Raw genomic sequence first — 22,259 nt, 5'->3', positions numbered from 1 at the left:
GAGGATGCGGTGTATATGTAAAGTCTTTTAAGGATTTACGGGGCACTGTTGAGTCTCTCCCAGTCATCGCTGCACCCAGTACTTCTTACGTGAGGTGGGTTCAGGGTCCGCAAGCTTATACACTCCAGCAAACGGTTATATTTTATGAATCTTCCCGTGTGGCATGCGGAGCTGTTCACTCACACCGCCATTACTCAGCGTGACGTCACAGCTCTCCGACATATCTCATTTCATTAGGAAAAGCAGGATCCACTGAGGGTAGTGCCGGAGCTTTCTTAAACTTTCTTGTCCCCCCCCCCCCCCCCCCCGAAAAGGGGCTGCATTTTCCCACAAAACCTGTTGGACTAGAATGATGACTGCTTCCTGAAACTGCATCTTTTGGAATCCTTAAGGTGGGAGTAGCTCAGTTGCCTTTGGCTTATCCTCTGGGAGTTGCAGGAGTTTCAACTCATCCAAGTACTTAACCAACTACTTGACCAAACAGCAGCCTATCCTTGAATGACAGCTTATTGAGAAGGACTTTAAACACAGCATCTGCCAACCAGGAAGCCTCAACCAGTTTGGAGGATAGCATAAGACCAGTTCAACCAAGACAGCTTCAGCTATGCCTTGGTAGATGACTCAAGTAGGCAACCTACAGGTTGTCACCCTGGCAGCCTGAAAGAGGATCCAGCTCTACTGGGAAGGACAGCTGTGACATTGTACCCTGGTACCCTCAAGATTATTCTGCTGCACAAGTCTATTATATATCGCCATCTGCTGGAGACAGATAATACTGGCAAATTCCTAATTTGCACATCCTTTATAGCAGTGCTGATTGTATGTTTGTTTATTAAACTTCATGTATCACTTATGAAGTACAAAGTGGTTTACATAAAATTAAACATGAATAAAGGGAAAACAAACAAAATATATGGAACGCCATAATTTAATAGGAAAGCCTGCCCCAAGCAAAAAGACAACACTCATACCCACACACAAACTATAAAACCAAATAGTAATTTGCAGAATCCCTATTGTACCATACCACTAAAACTCCCCATAAAAAAAGACTTGCTTAAAAAGTAAGGTTTTTAATAAAATGTTAAATTTCTTAACTTTAGGCAACTTATTCCAATAGAGTGTTGCCTGCCAAAAGAAATGCTCTTTTACGGGCCCTTGCTTTTAACTTGCTTTTTCTCCAATCTCTCACAGGACCAATTGTGAATGCAGCAGCTCCCACGAGTACCCCCCAGAAACTCATCCCCACTCAGCCTACTGGTCGCCCTTCACCTGCACCACCTGCAGTACCTCCTGCAGCTTCTCCCGTCATGCCACCCCAGACACAGTCCCCAGGGCAGCCAGCCCAGCCCCCACCCATGGTACAGTTGCACCAGAAGCAGAACCGGATTACGCCTATCCAGAAGCCACGGGGCCTGGACCCAGTAGAGATCCTGCAGGAGAGAGAATACAGGTAAGGGTACCTTGGGGTTAAGCTGTTCCAATTATGTTCATATTGAACACAGCCTCTAATGCCAGCCTGCAGCCTTTCTGGTGGAGAAAACACCTTGCCTAAAGCTGTAAAATGCACACCAGATATCATGGACCTGGAAAATTTCAGAGTCTGCTGTTCAGGTGAGCACTTCAGGTGGGAAGAAAGCTCACATGCTTCACTTTCCTTCAGCAAGGTATGAATTTTTATTGCAGGTTCTTTTGTTGTAAATTCCTGAGGATTGCTATCTTTTTCTTGTTGTTCAGACTGCAGGCTCGTATTGCCCATCGCATCCAGGAGCTGGAGAACTTGCCTGGGTCACTTGCTGGTGACCTAAGAACCAAAGCTACCATTGAATTGAAGGCTCTGAGACTTCTGAACTTTCAGAGACAGGTGGGCAGGACTGGACTAGATCAACAGAGGAGGGGTGCTGACCCTGTGGTTATTAGTCCAGGGAGAAGTAGTTCTGATTTTCTTATTGATTTGTTAAGAAAAGCATGACCACGTCTTCCTGCTTGCAGTGGGATAACTTGAGGACTGGTTTAGCCTGGTCCCCCCCCCCCCCCCCCCCCCCCACCACACACACACACAATATTCCTACTCTTTCCTTGATGTAAGAGATTGCCATCTTGTCTCAGAAGAGTTGGAAATCCATAAACATTTTAAAACAGAAGTGGAGCTCTACAGTCATGAGTCTAGTGGTCTCTCAGTTGATCAAATGTCACTCACCGGTGACATCTTCTGATAGTGCTATGAATGGAAGAGGTCTCCTAAGGTTCAGCAAGGCCTGAAAAGATACATTTTGAATAGACTTGTCCCTCCAAAATTAGATATGATCAGCATAGTTTAATTGATTTAATTAATTTATCTCATTTATATCCCAATAGATCAGGTTCAATGTGGATAACGACATATTGTAATTTGATATCAATACTTATATTCTGCTCTTTCACTTATAAAACAGTACAGAGTGGAGTACTGTGACCATGCATAAGTGCTTTTGAGGATTGACCTGGATTTTTTTTTTTTGGGAGGGGAGAGGTGGACAAGTGATGTGCACCCCTTTATTCTGGCCACTATCCTCTGTCTAATATGTTTGCCATTAATTTGTTTATTTTCTATTGATGCTGAGTGTGTAGCCACACTTTAAAATACTATGTCTCTCTAGACCATTCTTGTACCAGCAAATGGGTCCTGTGCAACCCTGAGACAACCAGTATTTCTCAGTCTCCCAACAGGATGGTAGGTGAGAACCTGTGCAGCCCTGCTCTGTTTAGGTCTTGCTTGAGTGTGCTGGTTTTGGCTCCGGCCTGGAGATAGAAAAAAGAACTTAGGCTCCAGGAAAAATCCAAATAGAAAAGCATACTGGTCCACTTTAGTGGCTGCCCATCAGGGATCCTGAGCCCTGCCAAAAGCCAGTGTTGCTGCTAATGTGTTAAATTTTTTTAAAGCTGCGTCAGGAAGTAGTGGTGTGCATGAGGAGGGACACGGCGCTGGAGACGGCACTGAATGCCAAAGCTTACAAGCGCAGCAAGAGGCAGTCCCTGCGGGAGGCCCGCATCACTGAGAAACTGGAGAAACAGCAGAAGATTGAGCAGGAGCGCAAACGCCGTCAAAAACACCAAGTGAGCCCGTTATCCTGAGTTCACTAATACACTCAAAAGAGGGGTGGAGGTGGATGCCATCCAGGGAATATTGTCTTTGTCTGGTTAGCATGGCCTTCCAAGGTAGAGTGGTGACCCTTAACTGCAAGCCACAAATTTTACCATCAAACAAAGATTTGGCAAATACCTATGGGGTGATTATAGCTTCTGATAACTATGACAGCTGTGCTAAAGTTGTATAACAAATAGGTCAATTTTCTACATTTCAGGAATACCTCAACAGCATCCTTCAGCATGCCAAGGATTTCAAGGAATACCACAGATCAGTGACAGGCAAAATCCAGAAGCTCACCAAAGCAGTGGCCACGTACCATGCCAACACAGAGCGGGAACAAAAGAAGGAAAATGAGAGGATAGAAAAGGAGAGGATGCGTAGATTGATGGTGAGAGGCCAATGTTTCTGTGGAGGAGGGGTAACAGTCAGATCCCGTCCTCAAAAAAATGAAAGAGTAACTGAGTAACAGCCTTTCCCAAACCCCCACCGAAAGCAGGAGATGTAACTATGTCTCATCTCTCTCTGTTCTGGGGAGGAGAAGTAATCAAATTGAATCTTCATCTACCCCTAAGGGTGTTGGGGTAACCGAGTCGGAGCCCTGCCTTCAAGGAGAAGTAGCCAACGATAGTAACAAGGGTTGGCTTTTGCTAGATGGTGTGTGTTGTAGGGGGGGGGGGTAATTTTCGGGGCCCTCTTTGGGCTTCCATGTGCCTCTTTTGGCTGACAGCTTGCCTTGTCTATCCAGGCTGAAGATGAAGAAGGTTATCGGAAATTGATCGATCAGAAGAAGGACAAGCGTCTGGCCTATCTCCTCCAGCAGACGGATGAGTATGTGGCCAATCTGACTGAACTGGTACGACAGCACAAGGCAGCGCAAGTGCTGAAGGAGAAGAAGAAGAAAAAGAAAAAGAAGGTATGTTCATCTGGAAGGGCTGTCGTACCAGAATAAGCAGCTCATCCACATAGTCATTTTATCTGGTTTTGATTGTTACTACAGTTGTAATCCACTCTGTTTTTGAATGCTTGGACTATACATTTTAAATTAAATTTCTCTATAGAATTGTCCCTATACAAGAGGTCTCCGTGCCAGTGTAACTAGTTATCCACACAGCCATCCTCACCCAGAAACCTCTACACTGGGTTACCAGGGTCATGTATGGAACCTATCCAACCTAGGGGATCGCCCCGCCCCACCCCCCACCAGTGAAAACAGGTCTTTCACAGAGCAGTTTACCCTATCATCACGCCATACCAGTGTAAGCAGGGCTCTTGCCCAGAGATTTCCCTGTCCAAAGGAACCTCATACTGGTTTAAGTGGATCTCTGGCCCGGAGATCTTCCCAACTTAGGAATCCCTTGGTAGTGTAAGCAGGCTTTTATTTGGCAATTTTTCTCTCCCTAACCCTGCCCCCAGCATTTTCTTCTTTTTTTTTTTTTCACTTTGAAATATTTTTATTTTGCATAACTTCATAACAAGAGCACATGTCGCTCACATTTGCCCATGCAGGGGCTCATAAGAACTCCACTACTATGTACCCACTGCAACAAGTAACAAGATCCTTTCCAAAACACCACAACGACTACCCAACTAAACCTTATACTCCTATAACATCCCCTCCCCTTCCCTCTAGCCCTCTCCATCCCCCACTCAATTTGAGCACCCCATGGTTCTTTGGGACACTCTCTCTCTCCCTCCCTCCCTCCCTCCCCCCCAACCCATCCCCCTCTTATACGATTCCATTAATCTAAATGCTTGTCAGTCCTTGTTGTAAGCTAGCCCATCTTCCCTTGTGTCCCCATGTCCCATCTCTGTGGTGAGCCATTAATCTCTCCATTTGCATTAATTGACCTAGTTTGCATTTCTATTCTACTCAGTGTTGGGGGATCCACCCTCTTCAAATACTGTGCTATAAGGCACTTAGCTGCTGCCAGCCCCCAACGCATCCATTTCCGCTCCTCCCAAGATTTCCTCTCATTGTATAATTTCAAGAGACACCCCACAGGGCTACATACCAATGATGATCCAATTAACTTCACTAATGCTTTCATAATATCTTGCCAAAAAGGTACTACCCTAGGATACGCCCACCATATATGCAAAAAAGACCCCTTTTGTAAGCCACACCTCCAACACAGATCCGAAGCACCAGTGTACATCTTCTTCAATCTCTCCGGTGTGTAATACCATCTAGATAGAACTTTATATGCATTTTCCTGCACCAAGACACATACTGAGGCCTTACGCACCTCCCCGTAAATAATTTCCCACTCCTGATCAGAAAAGCGGTAGCCCCCTGAAAACCAAACGGTCTAGGATCATGTCCCCTCAAAAATTTATATATCACTGATATTGGTCTAGGCACCTTCTTGAGCAAAAGCCATAAATTTTCCAAACTCTCCCTCTCCTGTGGGTTTCCTCCCTTCCAACCCAATTTCCCCACAAAATGTTGGATCTGCATATATATAAATTTATCTTTCCCTGATAAACTATACATAGAACATAACGTATCAAAACTCTTCATCCTCTCCCCCTGCAATTCCGCCTGAAAATTCACAATCCCCGCCTGTTCCCACCGTACAAAACTAATATTTCCTCTCCCTACCCCAAATCTTGGCTCCCATCTCAAGAGTGCCAATGTCGACACCCCCCCTGACTGCCCCCATTGCCTCCTCACACCTCCCCACACCTCCATCAAGTGCCTCACATAGGGATTCAGTATCCCTGCCAGTACCACTCCCATTCCTTCAGTAGTCCATAAGTAAGAGCTCATCGGCCTATGTGGGCTATATGATTGTTCCAACTGACTAGCAGGCTTAGTTATCCCCCTCTCCCAATCCATGATCATCCGTAATGGAGTAGCAATATAGTACCATCAAGATTAGGTACTGCTCTACCCCCCCATCTCAGGAGCTCCCCATAACACCCGTCTAGCCAATCGACAATGCCTACCCCCCCCCCCCCCCCCCCCCCCATATAAACTGTCCCACCAACCCCTGCAATTGCTTTAATACCCGTTTCGGAACCTCAACTGGAAGCACCTGAATCAAAAATAACAATCTAGGCAGCACATTCATTTTCACCACTGCCATTCGTCCCCACCATGAGAGCCGCAATTCCCTCCATCGGGACAACTCCCCCCGAATTTGATCTATTATCTTCCCGTAGTTGAGGCTATATACCCTATCTAAGTCCCTAGGAATCCGAATCCCCACGTACCTAATGTGGTGCATGGCCCACTTAAACGCAAACATTTCTCTCCATTTACTTAGTTCCCCCTGTTGCAACGAGATCCCCAATGTTTCACTGTTATCCATATTAACTTTCAGGCCAGCATATTGTTCAAATTGCTCAAAAATCCCCAAAACCACAGGTATTGTCCGCTCAGGATCCACCACATAAAGTAACACATCATCCGCAAATAACGCAATTCGATGTTCCATCCCCCCAATCTCAATCCCCGAAAATCTGGATTGCTGCCGTATCAACACGCCAAGGGCTCCATGTACAGGGCAAAAAGAGAGTGGTGACAAAGGCATTCCTGCATGGTCCCTCTACCTATTGGGAAGAAGGGAGTATATCCCCCATTAACTTTAACATACGCTTTCGGCGCTGCATACATAGCTCCCAACCACATCCCAAAATTATCCCCTAAACCCATATGATTCATCACTGCACATAAAACCCCCAACTCATCCGATCAAAAGCCTTTCTGCATCTGTAGCCAACAAAGCTGTGCTAACCCGGGACCTTTGCGCCTCCATATCAAGTGAAGTGTACGCCTGAGTTATCCCCTACCTGTCTTCTCGGGATAAATCCCGATTGATCAATATGTACCAACTTCGGTAACACCCTAGCCAGCCTATTAGCCAAACTTTAGGCAATATCTTCGCATCCACTTCAAAAGTGAAATAGGTCTATAGGCCCCACAGACCACCGGATCTTTCCCGGATTTGGGCAAAACCGTTATCCCTGCCTCAGACATAGACCCCAGGAGCCCACTACCCTCTAATGCACCATTTCCCACTCACCCAAGAGGTCACCCACCTCCCCACAAAGCATTTATAAAACTGCACCGAATTTCCTCTAGACCAGGAGCTTTACCATTAGGGAATCTTTTATCACTCCTTATACTTCCCTAGCCTAATGGGCTCCCCGAGCTGAACTCTTTCAGATTCATCCAAACATGGCAAAGGGATCCGATCCAAAAACCAAACCATATCTATCCCTGCTGCTCTCCAGACGCACTATAAAGTTTTTGATAATATTCAACTCTTTCCTATATCTGAATCAGTATAATGCCATCTTCCACTCTCATCCTCAAATTCTGCATAATAAAACGGCCTCTCCACGCCCGCAAATAACGAGCCAACATTGCACTTGATTTATTACCAAATTCAAAATATTGTTAAGTTAGTTCTCATAAACACCACCTCTGCCATCTGGAATTGTGCAAGTTCCCCTCTGACTTGTTTTAGGTCTCCCCATACCTGCGGTGAAGGGTTCCTGTTGTGCATCTGTTCTAAATACAATAGTCTGTTTTGTAGGGTCAATGACAGCTGGCCTTTTCCCTTTTCCTACGTGTCCCCCTCACCACTGCTTTCAATTCATCCCATTACACCCCGTTTACTTCCCCATTATCATTAAATCCTCGAAATTCTTGATAGTGCATTGTATATCTCCCGTCCTTTCTCATCCCCAAGCAAAGATTCATTGAGTCTCCAAAACTCCTTTCTCCTGCAGCTGCCCACTCCAAGTAATTTAATCCAACATTGGTGCATGATCAGAAATGCAAATGGTCTCTATCTCAGCTGCCCCCACCATGTGCTATCCATTACGATGCACCCATATCCCATCTATCTGAGAATACGTCTGAGCAGCATGTGAGTAAAAAGTATAATCCCGCTGCACTCCATGCAATACCCTCCAACAATCCATCACTTCCAACCCCTTCAAAAATTGTAGCAATGCTTTCCTCCCAGGACCACTCTGCTGCCCTCCTCCCGAGCTGAACTCTTTCAGATTCATCCAAACATGGCAAAGGGATCCGATCCAAAAACCAAACCATATCTACCCCCTGCTGCTCTCCAGACGCACTATAAAGTTTTGATAATATTCAACTCTTTCCTATATCTGAATCAGTATAATGCCATCTTCCACTCTCATCCTCAAATTCTGGACCACTCTGCTGCCCTCCTCCCTTTGAATAATCTAACCTGCATCAGGGGCAATATTAACCCCCCCCCCCCCCCCCAACCACAACTTGCCCTCTCACAAATCCCGAGCTTTCTTTTTCCACTTTTTGAAAAAACTCCCTTTGCCCTACATTTGGAGCATATATATTAATCAATGTCAACTCTTTCCCTGTAATCACCCTCTAAAACCCACACATCTTCCACTAGTGTCCCAAAACACTTATTTAGTCACAAATGCACAAGTTTGCCTGACCAAAATAGCCCCCCCCCCCTCTTTTGTGGACCCGGTCCCTGATGCACCACCACTTCCGGAAAGGCCTACGGTTCAACAGGTGAATGTTCCTCGGTCGTAAATGCGTTTCCTTCAAAAATGTTACCTCCCATTTCAACCTTCCCAACTCTTTAAATACTCTACTACGCTTCCCCTGGTTGTTTAATCCATTTACATTCCATGTGCCCACCAACAACGTATCACCCTTTTCCCCTATCACCCCTCTTCCCTTCCCTTCCCCCTCCCCACCCACTCCAGGCCCACCCTCCTCTGCTTCCACTTATCCCCATCCCCTCCCCATCCTCCCCTTCCCTGTAGCTGATTCTGTATCAGTAAATCAGCCATCCCATAAGGAATCCGCACACACTCCTAACTTTAACCTTTCGAACGTTAATCCTATCCCTCCCAGAATCCTATGTACCCACAGCCCTTACATTCATACAGTCACATTCCTCCACCCAACCTCCCACTGATTCAAGCTTTTCACCACCAGTCCACACAATTCTGTGCTCCCTCAGGTACCTTGCTTGTTAGAAGTCTTTCCCCGCTCCACCACCTTCTGCCACGCTGAATCCACTCTGGGTTCCCTGGTGATCTCCGCAACTCCGTCTGAACTGGCACATCTCGCATCCAACGAGCGCAATGTTACCCATGCCTCTTCTGGGTCTTAACTTTACACGATTTACCCTCCACTGTCAGCCACATCCCAAATGGAAAAAGCCACTTATACCGGATCCCTTTGACCTCATCTATATCGTGGCTCTCTGAAGGATAAACGCTTTTGCAACGTAGTCCAGGCCAAGTCTTGAAACACTCCAATCTTACAATTTCTCCAAATAATTTCTTTTGCTGCCTTGCTTTAGTCAAGATCTTCTCCTTCATGAGGAAATCAGCAAAACATACCACTATGTCTTTCTGACAAGCATCCCGTTGCGGGCCAGCCACTCTATGCGCTCTCTGGATTCCAAGTTCTGGTAGTTGGCCCTCATCCTCCCCATTCAAAATGAACCCACACAATTCCTGAATCACTGCTTCACAATTATTAAATACTAGTAAAAAAGGCCCGTTTCTGACACAAATGAACGGGCGCTAGCAAGGTTTTCTCATTTTGCTGTTGCCAGTGAGGTGCAATGCCCCCCCCGGCGCCATCCCACCCATAGCGATGCAGCCGGCCGCAGCCATCCGACCCACCGTGCCCATCGCACCCACCTTCGCGTTGGTTTGGCGGCGGGGGACCCGGAACCCCGCCACCACAAGTCCTGTGTGCTGACTACGGCGTCATCTTTGGAGTTGGTAGCTGTGCAGGGCGGAGTTCTGTGCGTCGACGTCGTGCACGTGCAGGACGTCAGACGCACAGAAGCCCTGCCTCCACAGGCTAGGAACGCCGAAGATGTCGCCATAGTGAGCAGACAGGGCTTGTGCTGGCAGGGTTTCGGGTCCCCCGCCGGCAAAGCAACCCTTTCTGCGGGTGGGTTGGCAGGGGAGGAGTAGGGAAACACGCCGTTTGTTTAGTTGAGTTTTTTTTTCCTGCCCTCGACGTCATGACGTTTGACGCGGGGCACGGGTCAGTGGGGTGGCTTCACCACCATGAATCCACGAACCGTTCTGGGAGACTGACTGACTTCAGTGACGTCAGTGTCCTCAGAACGTTGAGGTTGCGTTTATTATAGTTGATATCAGTCAGGAATTCCTTTAAATTGCAGGTTATTACGGCGCGACCTATTCTCCAGGTCCTCCACCTGCTCCTGAGTTGTTGTAATTCCGCATGTCCTCGTTCACTCTCTTGCATAGGTTTCCCACATCTTGCTTGATAGTCTCCACCCCCCCTCCACCTCACCGACACGTGTTCCCAGATCACGAATTTCATCCCTAATTTCTCTCAGGGTAGTTTGTATATCCTGTCTGACCCCTGCCAAATCAGCCTTCGGATCCTGAAACCAGGCCACCAGCTCTCTTTTCACGACTTCACCAGACTCAGTGCCTTCCTCAACCTGCTTTTCGGCCACCACCGGGCTCACCGCCATCCTTGCTCCGCTCCGCAGTCCCCGCCAACGCCACTGGAGGTGTTTTTCCTTGCTCCGTTGAAAAACGAAATGTCTCCAATCCTTTCTTTGGAGGCATACCTCCGGGACCTTTCCCTTCAATACACAGTTCAGGCAGCCACTTAAGTTTGTCCAATTCTGTCCCAACTGAACGCTTTACTTAAGCTGTCAACTCAGTCCATGCTCTGCAGTCACCCACAGAGCTACTTCTGTCTTTTTTTTTCTTGTTTTCCAATCTCTTCCTCTTTTTCACTCAGCCTTCACACACTCTGTGGTAACAGTTCCAACCCCTCCACAGGGATGAGGCGGCCATATACCACAATAACCACAAAACCGTCTGCCTTTAATCTTATGCTCTTAAGCTGCTCTGTTGTTACTCACTCATAGTCTTCAATACATTCCAGCTGTTCTCCCATCAGTGCCCCGGTTGACCATGCTCTTCCATCCAGACTGGGCTTCCCCCTCCAATCCGCAGTCAGATGCCAGCACCTCCAGGCCCAGACCTCCGATAATGTCCTGCACCAGCCCTCCCTTGCCTCTGCCCGTCACGTCTCCCAGTCTCCACTGTAGCTGCCTTCTGATTCACCAACTCTCCACTCCTGCCATTTACAGGACACCTCGCCCGTCCGCAGCGGCGGCACCACGCTCGCGGACTCACCTATCCGACTCTCCGTCACTCGCAATCACGGGCTCTGTCTGCCATCCACAGCGATGGCCCCATGTTCGCGGATCCGCCGCTCCCGCCCCGTGCAGTCGCGGGCTCTCTCTCCCATCCGCAGCTTCAGCACCACGCTTGCGGACTCACCGTTCCGCCGCTCCCATTATGTGCAGGCATGGGCTCTCTCTCCCGCACCAGCTTTGCCCCGTTCGCAGACTCGCCGGTCCGCCTCTCGCACGTGCAGACACGGGCCCTCAATTCCGATATTCGCTGCTCCCCGCTGCCAGTCCCTTCAACATCACACCTCCTGGCCATCCACTGCTTCTCCCCTCATAACACTCGGTCTCAGCTCTCTCTCAGGGGGTAAGTGTGTGCTTACATCCACATTTTTGCATGTTCCTACTAGGAGGGTCTCGGGACACGTCTTCCTACTCCAACACCATCTTGGATTCCCCAGCATTTTCTTCTTAAGTATCTGGTGGTATGAAACAGAACAGGTTTGAAAACAGTGACTTTAGACAGGTTTTGCTGTGGTGGATCTGTAAGAAGGCAGTGCATTACTTTTTTTTGGCTTGACATCTTATGCTGCCCGAATTGCCTACCCTGTTGTGTTTTCTGGGAGAGGATCCTCTGCCAGACCTATGAAATGAAGCATTGTGTAGGTTCCCATAAGGCACTTCTCGTAAGTTACAGGATCTTAAGCTTAAGATTTTGTTGTCGCTAACGCATTGGGAATAAGTTTTCATGCATGGCTGGTTTTTTTTCATAGCACTTCTGTGTCCCCTTTCTTTTCAGAAGCAGGAGAACGTGGAAGGACAGCCCCCAGCATTGGGACCAGATGGGGAAGTAAGTATTAGTCAGTAAATGGAGTATCCATTGCCTCCCACCAAATGAAGCATCAGTTGAAATTCATCACAGCCTAGAGAATACATGGCTTCTGTGAAGGGGAAGGATCCCAGTAATTTTGCTTTTCTGAAACAGATGCTTAGTTTAATAGGAGGTGCAGAGTCATGGAGGAAGGGAAATGTGTTCAGAGCTGTACTAGCAGGTGCCAGAGTGCACAGTCTTTAACCTTGCTGAATGTGCAAATCCTTTTTGTTTTCTCAGCCCCTGGATGAGACCAGCCAGATGAGTGATCTCCCAGTGAAAGTGATTCACGTAGACAGTGGGAAAATTCTTACTGGTGCAGATGCTCCTAAGGCTGGCCAGCTGGAGACCTGGCTGGAGATGAATCCAGGGTAAGACCCAGATGTTTTGTTCCATTACAGCTCTCACAAGTGTGTGAATACAGTGCTCGTGACAAGCAGCAGGCCAAATCAATCGAAACCTTTTCTCTTTGATTCAGGTATGAGGTAGCACCAAGATCTGACAGTGAAGAGAGTGGCACGAGGAGGAGGAGGAGGCAAGTGTCTTCGTGGAGTTGAAATACAGTTTCTGTCCTTGGTTGTTTGGAAGCTTCGTAGGTTCTTGTGCGTTGGGCCATTTCTATTTGTTCTGTGTGGCCACTTTGTTCCTGTAGGTCAGTGATGGCGAACCTTTCAGAGACCGAGTGCCAAAACAGCAACCCAAAATCTAATTATTTATCGCAAAGTGCCAGTACTCATTATGGGCGGAGTCACCACATATGACTCCACCCCTATGATAGCCACACCCCTTACACCAGCCATGGTGCATATAAACAGACATCATTGAAAATATTATACTAGTATAGGAGAAAAAAAATAACATTTTTTTTTCATTATAAATCATTTCTGTAAGCTGTTACAGCTCCAATATACCCAGTGCAAAATAAGACAGCAGATGTAAATTCTCAAATTGGACATATTCCAAACACTAAAATGAAAATAAAATGACTTTTTCTACTTTGTTGTCTCTGATTCTGTCTGCTCTCTTAACTCCGTTTCCAGGGCTTCCTTTCCATGTATTTCTTTACTTTCCTCCTTTCTTCTTCATTTCTTGCCCTCCAACCATGTCCAGCCACCCTCCTCTCCCCTCCAGCCACTCATGTCCAGCCACCCTCCTCTCCCCCCCTGCCCTCCCTCCCAGCACCAGGCAGGCCTGCCTCCCTCCCAGCACCAGGCAGGCCTGCCTCCCTCCCTCCCAGCACCCAGTAGCTCCAGCACCAGGTCTCCCTCCCACCCACCCACCTACCCCCAGCACCAAGCCACCCCCCAGCATCAGGCCTCCCTTCCACCCACCCAGCACCAAGCCTGCCTCCCTCCCTCCCATCCAGCACCCAGTAGCACCACGCCTGCCTCCCTCCCTCCCAGCCCCAGTAGCACCCAGCACCAGGCCTGCCTCTCTCCCTCCCTCCCAGCACCAGGCCTGCTTCCCTCCCTCTTCCAAACCGACGAAGCACCAGGCCTCCGCCCTCCCTCCAGCACCAGCGCTCGTCCTCCCTCCCAGCACCAGCGCTCGCCCTCCCTCCCAGCACCTCCCAGTACCAGTGCTCACCCTCCTTGAGAGACAAGCGAAGACCGAAGGCACGCCGAGCGAAGACCACGCGTTTCGCTGCAGCTGCCGACGCCTTTTCAATTTCGGAGGAGGAGGGCGAGCGCTGGTATTGGGAGGTGCTGGGAGGGAGGGCGGGCGGCCTAGTGCTTCGTCGGTTTGGAAGAGGGAGTAGGGCGGGCGGCCTAGTGCTCGGAGGGAGGGAGGGAGAGTGGGCCGACGGCGCGCGTGCCGAGAGGGCTCTGCGTACCCTCTCTGGCACGCGTGCCATAGGTTCGCCATCGCTGCTGTAGGTCATCTAAAGAGAAGCTTGGAACAGAGAGAGTGAGAGAGGTCACAGGTGCTTTTTATCAAATCTCAGTGACATTAGCAGGACAGCCAAGAGCTAGAACATCTGGACCGTGAACATATTATTAGACTGACAAGCTGTTCCTTTCTGGACAGGAGGAGGAGGAGGAGCAACCCCCCACCTCATCATCTTCCTTGCCTACAGAAGAGAAGAAAAATCCCTGACCAGACAGTGATGAGGTGTCGGATATATACGCCAGGCACATAATTGAGTAAGCCCTTCTTATTACACATCACTCATCAGTGCTCTGTATCCTGTCATTCAGAATGTACTGCTGTGCTGGTGGTACTATTAGATTTTACATCTCACACTTGTATGCACAGACTTTTCAGTGCTTTTCCACTTCTCCAAAGGGAGGGAGAGCAGGTGGGAGAGCATCACACCAGGGGATGCCAAAAGTATAGTTCCAGTTCAATGTAAGAAAAGGTGTCATGTCTGACAGTTACGAAAAGCATTCAGTAACTTTAGATTTGAGTATTAATGTGAATGTGACTTGGATAGTTGTGTGAGCGAAAAAAAATGGCCCAGCTCTCCAGCTGACAGCATAGCTGTGTTGGAGGCTTTACTCTGGGGATCCTTGACTGCTTTGTCCGGTATCCTCTTTTCCTTTCAGGAATGCCAAGCAGGATGTGGATGATGAGTACGGGGTCTCCCAAGCTGCTGCCCGGGCCTACAGTCATACTATGCAGTGGCACATGCTGTCAGTGAAAGGGTGGACAAGCAGTCCACACTGCTTGTGAATGGTTACCTCAAGCAGTACCAGGTGAGAAGAGGAGCTGAGCCCCTACAGGAATGCAGGGGACCATTATGTACCAACACAAAGTGCTCACATTATAAAAGGCCATTAGGAACATTTGCAAAACCACTTTCCTGGGGAAATTGCCTGGCTGAAAATTATGCTCGCTCAGTCTGGCTGAAGGCACACAGGGATTTCCATATTGTACATCATTTTAGCCAAATGGAGGGGAGACATTCTCAGGAGCATGTTTGACAGGATCAGAAAATAACAAGCAAAACTATTTTCAAACCTATGTGCAGCGTTTTGTGTAGAGGTTTCACCTGTGGCTGGCCCAGTGACTCAGAAGGTTGCTGGTTGAGTTTTTGGATTGGGTTTGCTATATCATCAGGCAGTGCAGCCAGACAATGCAAAACATTTGGTAGAAAATCCATTGCAGATCTGTGGATTAGTACTGAGGCAGGAGGAAGAAGTATGGAAATGAAATTCTAGGTGAGGTAAAAGTAATCTTTTGCTTTTGTTACATTACATTGTTGCTGTAACTCCACAGAATGTAATAGAGGGAAGGGGTTCAGCTTGGAGCTCATGGCATTTTTTTATGTCGATTTCTTTCTTTCCATTTTAGATTAAAGGGTTGGAGTGGCTGGTCTCCCTCTATAATAATAACTTGAATGGGATCCTAGCAGACGAAATGGGGCTGGGGAAAACCATCCAGACCATTGCGTTAATTACATACCTCATGGAACACAAGCGTATCAACGGACCCTTCCTCATTATAGTACCTCTCTCGTAAGTGTATGGGTTTGGGGGAAGACACATGGTCCCTTCCTTATTTAACTCTCTCATAAGAGGAGTTCCAAGACCCTTCCCCTGAAAGCATCTCCCAATGTTCGACTATTAGCCAGGACATCGGTTTGTTGGCACCACCTCTTTTTCTTTATATTTCAGAACACTTTCAAATTGGGTTTATGAATTTGACAAATGGGGCCCTTCAGTAGTGAAAGTCTCCTACAAGGTAAGTGAGTGAAATTGATTTCTGTGTCTAAAATGATGTACAGAACTATATGTGTGAAGATGGTTATGTATTTTAAGTTGGGATTTTCTAATACATAAAAACAGTTAAAATCCTAACTTATTAAAATAGTAATGAGCCTCCTCTCAGTGATTTGTACTAGACTAGCAGAAAAAGAAATATGTATTTACATACATAAATAAAAAAGACCAACATGCTCAGCCGCCAGCATCAAAACCTTGATCCAAAGCTGGCTTTTCTCCTCTTTCTCCTTTGCACTCAACCCTTTTAAGGAGAGGAGCACGAAAGATCCCCCTGTTAGTCCACTTCCTGCCCTTTCCATGGCTAACTACAAGGATTTGTAGTATTATAAAGAGCTAAAACTTGCATGCATATCTAGCCTTCTAGGTCCTCATTGCAACCGGCTGCTACTTGAGTGCCTAGCAGAAATGCAGGACTTCCAGCTGTAGTTATTGCTGTACTCGCAGCCTGTCTGTGCTATTTTAGCAGAACAGATTATTGGACAGACTCTGCACAATGCATACTTCGGTGCAACTGGGCAGGATTCTAATCATAACTGCATTGTGGTTTTTTTTTTCCTCTCCCAGGGATCTCCTGCCGCACGTAGAGCTTTTGTACCTCAGCTTAGAAGTGGAAAGTTTAACGTTTGCTTACTACTTATGAATATATTATTAAAGATAAGCACATACTCGCTAAGGTAGGCTTGAGCTCTTGGACACACATAAGAGGGCTCACGTTTACTTCCTAGTGTGTTCATGACAAGTTTGTTGCTTAATATAAGTAATAGGTGATAACCAATGGTTCTGGCAACTTCTTCCCTTTTCTCCCACCTCCTCTGCTGCTCTATCAGCTTTTTCCATCCTTTTCCTGCTGTTCTCAGCTCTATCCCTCCCCTTTCCCCCACAGCCCTGGCACTATACCTTCATCCCAATCTGTTACGGTTCTAACACTGGTCTGTGTTTCCCCGGAATCTTTTTTAATTCTACCAACTGTTGATTTCGATGGAGGGATTTGTAAACTACAGTTGCTTCTATTGGCTAGGGTTTTTTTTTTTTTTGTTCTGTTGCTTCTTCACATCTCGCTAATCTCTGTCTGTGCACAGATATCCAGTAGCAACCCCAGCTTTCTAACACTAACACAGTGCCGCTCTGTTAAGTGAATGGCAAGGGCATTAGTAAAACACCTTCTGTGCCTTGTACCTGATGTATTCTGCTCAGTTGGGGGGGGGGGGTGCCTGCATGAGGAGAAGGGAAGTGTGTTTTCATCATACGTTCACAAGTGTATGCCCAGCTCTCCTTATAAATTACAAGGTCAGTTTGAGTGAAGCTTCTTCTGTGTTCCAGGAATCAACTGCTTAGCTTCTCAATTAAACATATTTCTATGAGAAATTACCTATTCGTTTCTGTTCTGATAAAAATGGGGAGTGGAAGGAATGTTTAAACTTTGGGCTAAGAAGGGGTTCTTTTGGGTTTTCTCTCTTGTTGCACAGATCCGTTGGAAGTACATGATTGTAGATGAAGGCCACCGAATGAAGAATCACCACTGTAAGCTTACCCAGGTCCTGAACACTCACTATGTGGCACCCAGGCGTCTGCTTCTGACAGGGACCCCACTTCAGAACAAACTGCCAGAGCTCTGGGCATGCTCAACTTCCTGCTGCCCACCATCTTCAAGAGTTGCAGCACCTTTGAGCAGTGGTTCAATGCACCATTTGCCATGACTGGAGAAAAGGTATTGTAGTAATGCCCTGTCCTCCTTTTTTGCCTGTCCCTCTTGCAGAGAGTGGAGGTAGGGATCAAGACTCTGGTGTGTGTAAGAGCAGCCTGGTTGCCCATTCACTTTTTGGGTTTTGTAATTAGTTATTACCTTTGGGGTATATTTCAAAAAACCTGTTTGCCCTGTATATAGTATTTCCAAAGTGTTCAGTGCAAAGGGCAGTGTCCATATGTTCTCTTCCATTATGTAGCTTCCCACTATTCCAGAGCCTGTGGGATAGTAGTGAACTGAAAACTGAGCTGACACATCTCTCTTGGCATCCAGTCCTGCTCCTCAGTATTTATGTAGACAAGGAGAAACTCAGAATAAAAACAACAACCTTAAACAACTCGAGCAAACATCTGAGGACCTCTCCTTTTTTTTTTTTTAGAAGTTTTTATTGAACATTGTTAATTCTGAGCATAGCGTACCTAACACATTCTCAATACAAAATTACACATAGCAATGTGCCAAGTACATAACAAAGAATACACAATAGATTTGTCATGCATAATCAAATACAAAATATACTTCAACTTTTTAATTTTTATTTATGAGTGACCCCATTCCCTGCCTATCGTCCTCCCCTCTAATACCTCTCTCCCCCCCTAATTCCCTATCCCCCCTCCCCTTGAGGACCTCTCTTATCTCTGGAAACTTGTAGAGAGCAAGAGATATGCAGGAAGCACCGTGCAAGGTGACAGTTATTTGACCATTACTTTGCATGACTAAACATCTCAGAAACCTTGGGTGGGCCTCTGGAATAGTGCGAAGGACTAATGGAAAGAAAATTATCAGGTAAGACCTAATTTCTCCTTCCCACTATTCCAGAACCTGTGGGATGTTTTAAAGCAATCCTTAGAGCGGGTGGGATCCTGACGCCGCCACCCTGAGGACCGAGTCCCAAAACTAGCTTCTGAGCGCACTGTAATATCCACCCTGTAGTGCTTGGCAAAGGTATGTAGCATCAACCACGTCACCACCTTCCAAATATCCGCCAGAGACAGTAAGGTAATCTCCAGGGATGTCACTGTATGCCTTGTAGAAAGAGGCTGCAAGGCCTGGGGAGCCTGGTTCCTCACAAGCAAATAAACTGAATCGATAGTTTCCTTTAGCTATCTAGCAATTCCTTAGCGTCCCTCCGGACCGGACCAGGATTGGACTGATGGGTTGTGCTCGCCTACCAGCAGGTGGAGACTAAAGGAAAGCAAATTAGCAGGTAAGATCTAATTTCTCCTTGTGGGCTTGGAAGCCATGCTTACCAAAAAGCACAGTCTGTCCGAATTGCAAAACTCATTTGGTTCTGGAATAGTGGGAAGGACTAATGGAAAGAAAATTATCAGGTAAGACCTAATTTCTCCATTTCAAATGTAGCCATCAAAGCACTAGCCAGCAGCCATGTATGAGAGTTATAGTTGGTTTATGCACTTTGTGTGATGTCAGTGGTGAATGTGGTGAGTGGCAGTAATCCATGTAAGCCTCATATGGAGTTTAGCAACATACTAGATTTCTGTACCTAAGAAGAGCTGCTGCCTACAAAGTGATTGAATACTGTATCATCTTTTGTATTTTTGTTTTGGAGAAAGTGGATTAAAAATGTCTTTGTAATGCCTGCAATTTACAATTGCTGTCTACTCCCTCCCCTCTCCTCTCCTCTCCTCTCCTGTTGTTTCATGCCACATCACAGGTGGACTTAAATGAGGAAGAAACAATCCTAATCATTCGGCGTCTTCACAAAGTGCTGCGGCCTTTTCTCCTGCGAAGGCTGAAGAAAGAGGTGGAGGCCCAGCTTCCAGAAAAGGTAAGAGAGAAAAGAACCAAGGTTATGAGTGATGGCACCACTGGTTTCTAGATAAGAAACTGGTGCAAAGTATTGGCAGAGAGCTGCTACTCTGTTATTCTCATTTAAAGTTGGGGATCAGGGGACTCAGTTTTGTTTCCATTTCTCAGGGTGTTATGGCAGCCTCATTGGAGGAGAGCTAGTTTCAAATCCTGTCACTACAAGCAGAACCATATTGTAAATCTGCCACCTTGAGCAGAACATGTCAATGACTGGAGCAGAACTGGATTCTAATTTGGTGTTGGGGTTATTGCTGGTTCCCTTTCTTTCTCAGGTGGAGTATGTCATTAAATGTGACATGTCTGCGCTGCAGAGGGTGCTGTATCGACACATGCAGGCCAAGGGTGTCCTGCTCACTGATGGATCAGAGAAGGACAAAAAGGTCTGTCAATGGGTTATTTAACAACCGTGTCACATGAGGCCTTGATAATTATTCTTTAAATCTAGGGGTCAGCCACAAAACCTAAGCGGTAGAGGTTGAGGCCTCTCTGTGCTCCTCTCCCCCAGCACCCATTTCCCCACATAATTTCAAGACTGGAGTCTTCTGCCCCTTTTAGAACCTGATCAACTAAGGCTGTTTTCTCCTTCAGTGTGTATGGGGGAAAAAAAGTGGAGTAAATCAGACTCGTAGTGCACCCAGTGTATGTCACTGGCAAAAGCCAGCAGCTCCTTTCCCTGTACATGCTGGCACCCCTGCCCCCAATGCTTGCATCTGAAGAAATGAGCTTCATGGCTTGAGTCCCTACCACCACCACGTTCCACCCTGCCTCTTTCTCAGATTTCCCATCCTCTAAATGGCCATCCCACACCCCCACAGGCAGCAGGCTTGATGCATCTCCCAGACTCTAGCTTGCCTCCAGGCTTCCCTTACTTTTCTGTCTACTGATGCTTTCCCTGCCAGAGAGACAGGGCCTTTATACAGTCTGCACCATTTGGCTGAGCTACAGTAAGTTTAGACCAGGGGGTGCTAGAGCTGTCTGATGGTCTCAAGTCTCACAAGATCAACAAAAGTTCTTGTATCGTAATATGTAAACCACTTTGGTTGTACCGCAGAAAAGTGGGTGGTATAGCAAGTTTTAATAAACTATAAACTATCCTTTACCTTATCTTCCTCTGTTGTTCAGCTTCAATTTACTGGAAGCCAAGATGCACAGTGCAGACTGCATAAGAACCCTTGTTCAATGGCAAACAATGCAAGAAAAACAAGCATTGAGAGAAACAAAATCCCAGGTGCTATAGTGCAATTTCTAAGTATCATGGTATCCTAGCGCCTGAGGTTTGTGGAGTCCTGTGTGTAGGGCAGTCACACGTACTGCAGGCAACTCACAATGTTATGTCTCTTCAGGGCAAAGGTGGCACTAAAACTCTGATGAACACCATCATGCAGCTGAGGAAGATCTGTAACCATCCATACATGTTCCAGCAGATTGAGGTGAGAGCCCCTGGCAGACTCTTGTGGAGCACTGTCCACGGGGAGACAACATTTCAATGCATTTTACTGTTACTCAGTCCTCCCGTTAGTTTGTGTGGTGGTGCACACTGTGCATGCTTTCAGCAGCATTGAGAGGTGGCAGTCCCAGGGATTGGTTTAGATCAGCTGCATAGACTGCATTTTCCAATTCTATTTGCATTATTTTCCATGAAAAAGCAGGCATAAATATCCATGTACCCATAGCAAGTTCACACCAGCAATATAACCAGCAAAGTAACCCAAGGCAAACGGTTTGAAAATTGTAAATTTGTGCCCCCTTTCCTGGAATGCCTCTGGTGAACCTGCTGATGACTTTCAGCTTGTGATGCTTCTCATCTATGTGCCTTTTCTTTTTCTCTGTCCTAGGAATCCTTCTCGGAGCATTTAGGATTCACGGGTGGAATTGTGCAGGGGTGAGTGGAAGAGTTGGGAGTATATGCTTGGGATCAGGGCTTTCGGGCGATGGGGAGTAATGAAGTATGTCTGGTTCAGTTAACATGTGCTATGTGCCTGCTGGGACATAGTGTCTCTTTATTATTATGATAAAGTGTCTGACTTCAGGTACTAGCACTCTGTACGTGCTGATGTCTGGCCTAAAGTACTGGTGCTCTGTTTATGCAAACATATCTGGCTGCAAGTACTGTCTGTACTTGATCTTTCATGGCTTTTCTGTTTGGCTTTCTCCATGAATCAGACTAGACTTGTACCGAGCCTCCGGCAAATTTGAGCTCCTAGACCGAATTCTTCCAAAGTTACGTGCAACCAACCACAAGGTGCTGCTTTTCTGCCAAATGACTGCACTCATGACGATAATGGAGGATTATTTTGCTTATCGTGGTTTTAAATATCTCCGACTTGATGGTAGGTGGGACCTCACCTAGGAACCAGAGCCTAGCCAGTGGATGGCATGGTTAATGCCATCCCCACACTGTGTGTGTGGGTATGACAGGACCAGCATGTCCATCAGAGTCTCAGACAAAGGCATTAAGATAAATGAGGAACTTGGGGGGGGGGGGGGGGGGGAGAGCTTGGCCGTTACCAGGCATTGGGTAACATCTCTAAACACTTTCCAATTTGCGGTGTTTTCTGCAGGTACCACAAAAGCAGAGGACCGTGGCTTGCTGCTGAAAACATTCAATGAGGCGGGATCAGAGTATTTTATCTTTCTGCTGAGCACCCGAGCTGGCGGGCTGGGCTTAAATCTGCAGTCTGCCGACACGGTCATAATTTTTGACAGCGACTGGAACCCACATCAGGTTAGGAAAGCACTAATTCCATCAGGGAATAACAGTTCCTGGGCTTCAGTGACTCAGCCACAGAGCTCTATGCTA

General features: G+C 46.9%; 1 protein-coding gene across 1 annotated transcript in view; it reads left to right on the top strand.

Annotated features, from left to right (window-relative positions):
* SMARCA4 (SWI/SNF related, matrix associated, actin dependent regulator of chromatin, subfamily a, member 4) overlaps positions 1–22,259 on the top strand; it is a 63,861-nt gene that overhangs the window by 27,117 nt on the left and 14,485 nt on the right. Inside the window, 23 exon segments of the mRNA XM_030197015.1 lie at positions 1,195–1,453; positions 1,738–1,864; positions 2,923–3,096; positions 3,345–3,518; positions 3,876–4,043; positions 12,089–12,139; positions 12,401–12,531; positions 12,639–12,699; positions 14,192–14,304; positions 14,707–14,756; positions 14,759–14,856; positions 15,455–15,618; positions 15,778–15,844; positions 16,450–16,504; positions 16,507–16,559; positions 17,352–17,502; positions 17,505–17,593; positions 19,305–19,418; positions 19,732–19,839; positions 20,803–20,889; positions 21,295–21,341; positions 21,623–21,789; positions 22,021–22,184. Coding sequence (XP_030052875.1) covers positions 1,195–1,453; positions 1,738–1,864; positions 2,923–3,096; positions 3,345–3,518; positions 3,876–4,043; positions 12,089–12,139; positions 12,401–12,531; positions 12,639–12,699; positions 14,192–14,304; positions 14,707–14,756; positions 14,759–14,856; positions 15,455–15,618; positions 15,778–15,844; positions 16,450–16,504; positions 16,507–16,559; positions 17,352–17,502; positions 17,505–17,593; positions 19,305–19,418; positions 19,732–19,839; positions 20,803–20,889; positions 21,295–21,341; positions 21,623–21,789; positions 22,021–22,184 — 2,672 coding nt within the window.

This window comes from Microcaecilia unicolor, chromosome 3 (assembly GCF_901765095.1).
Source record: "Microcaecilia unicolor chromosome 3, aMicUni1.1, whole genome shotgun sequence".
NCBI classification, from domain to species: Eukaryota; Metazoa; Chordata; class Amphibia; order Gymnophiona; family Siphonopidae; genus Microcaecilia; species Microcaecilia unicolor.
Note: the sequence above shows the minus strand (reverse complement) of the source record. Positions and strands in the feature narration are given on the sequence as shown.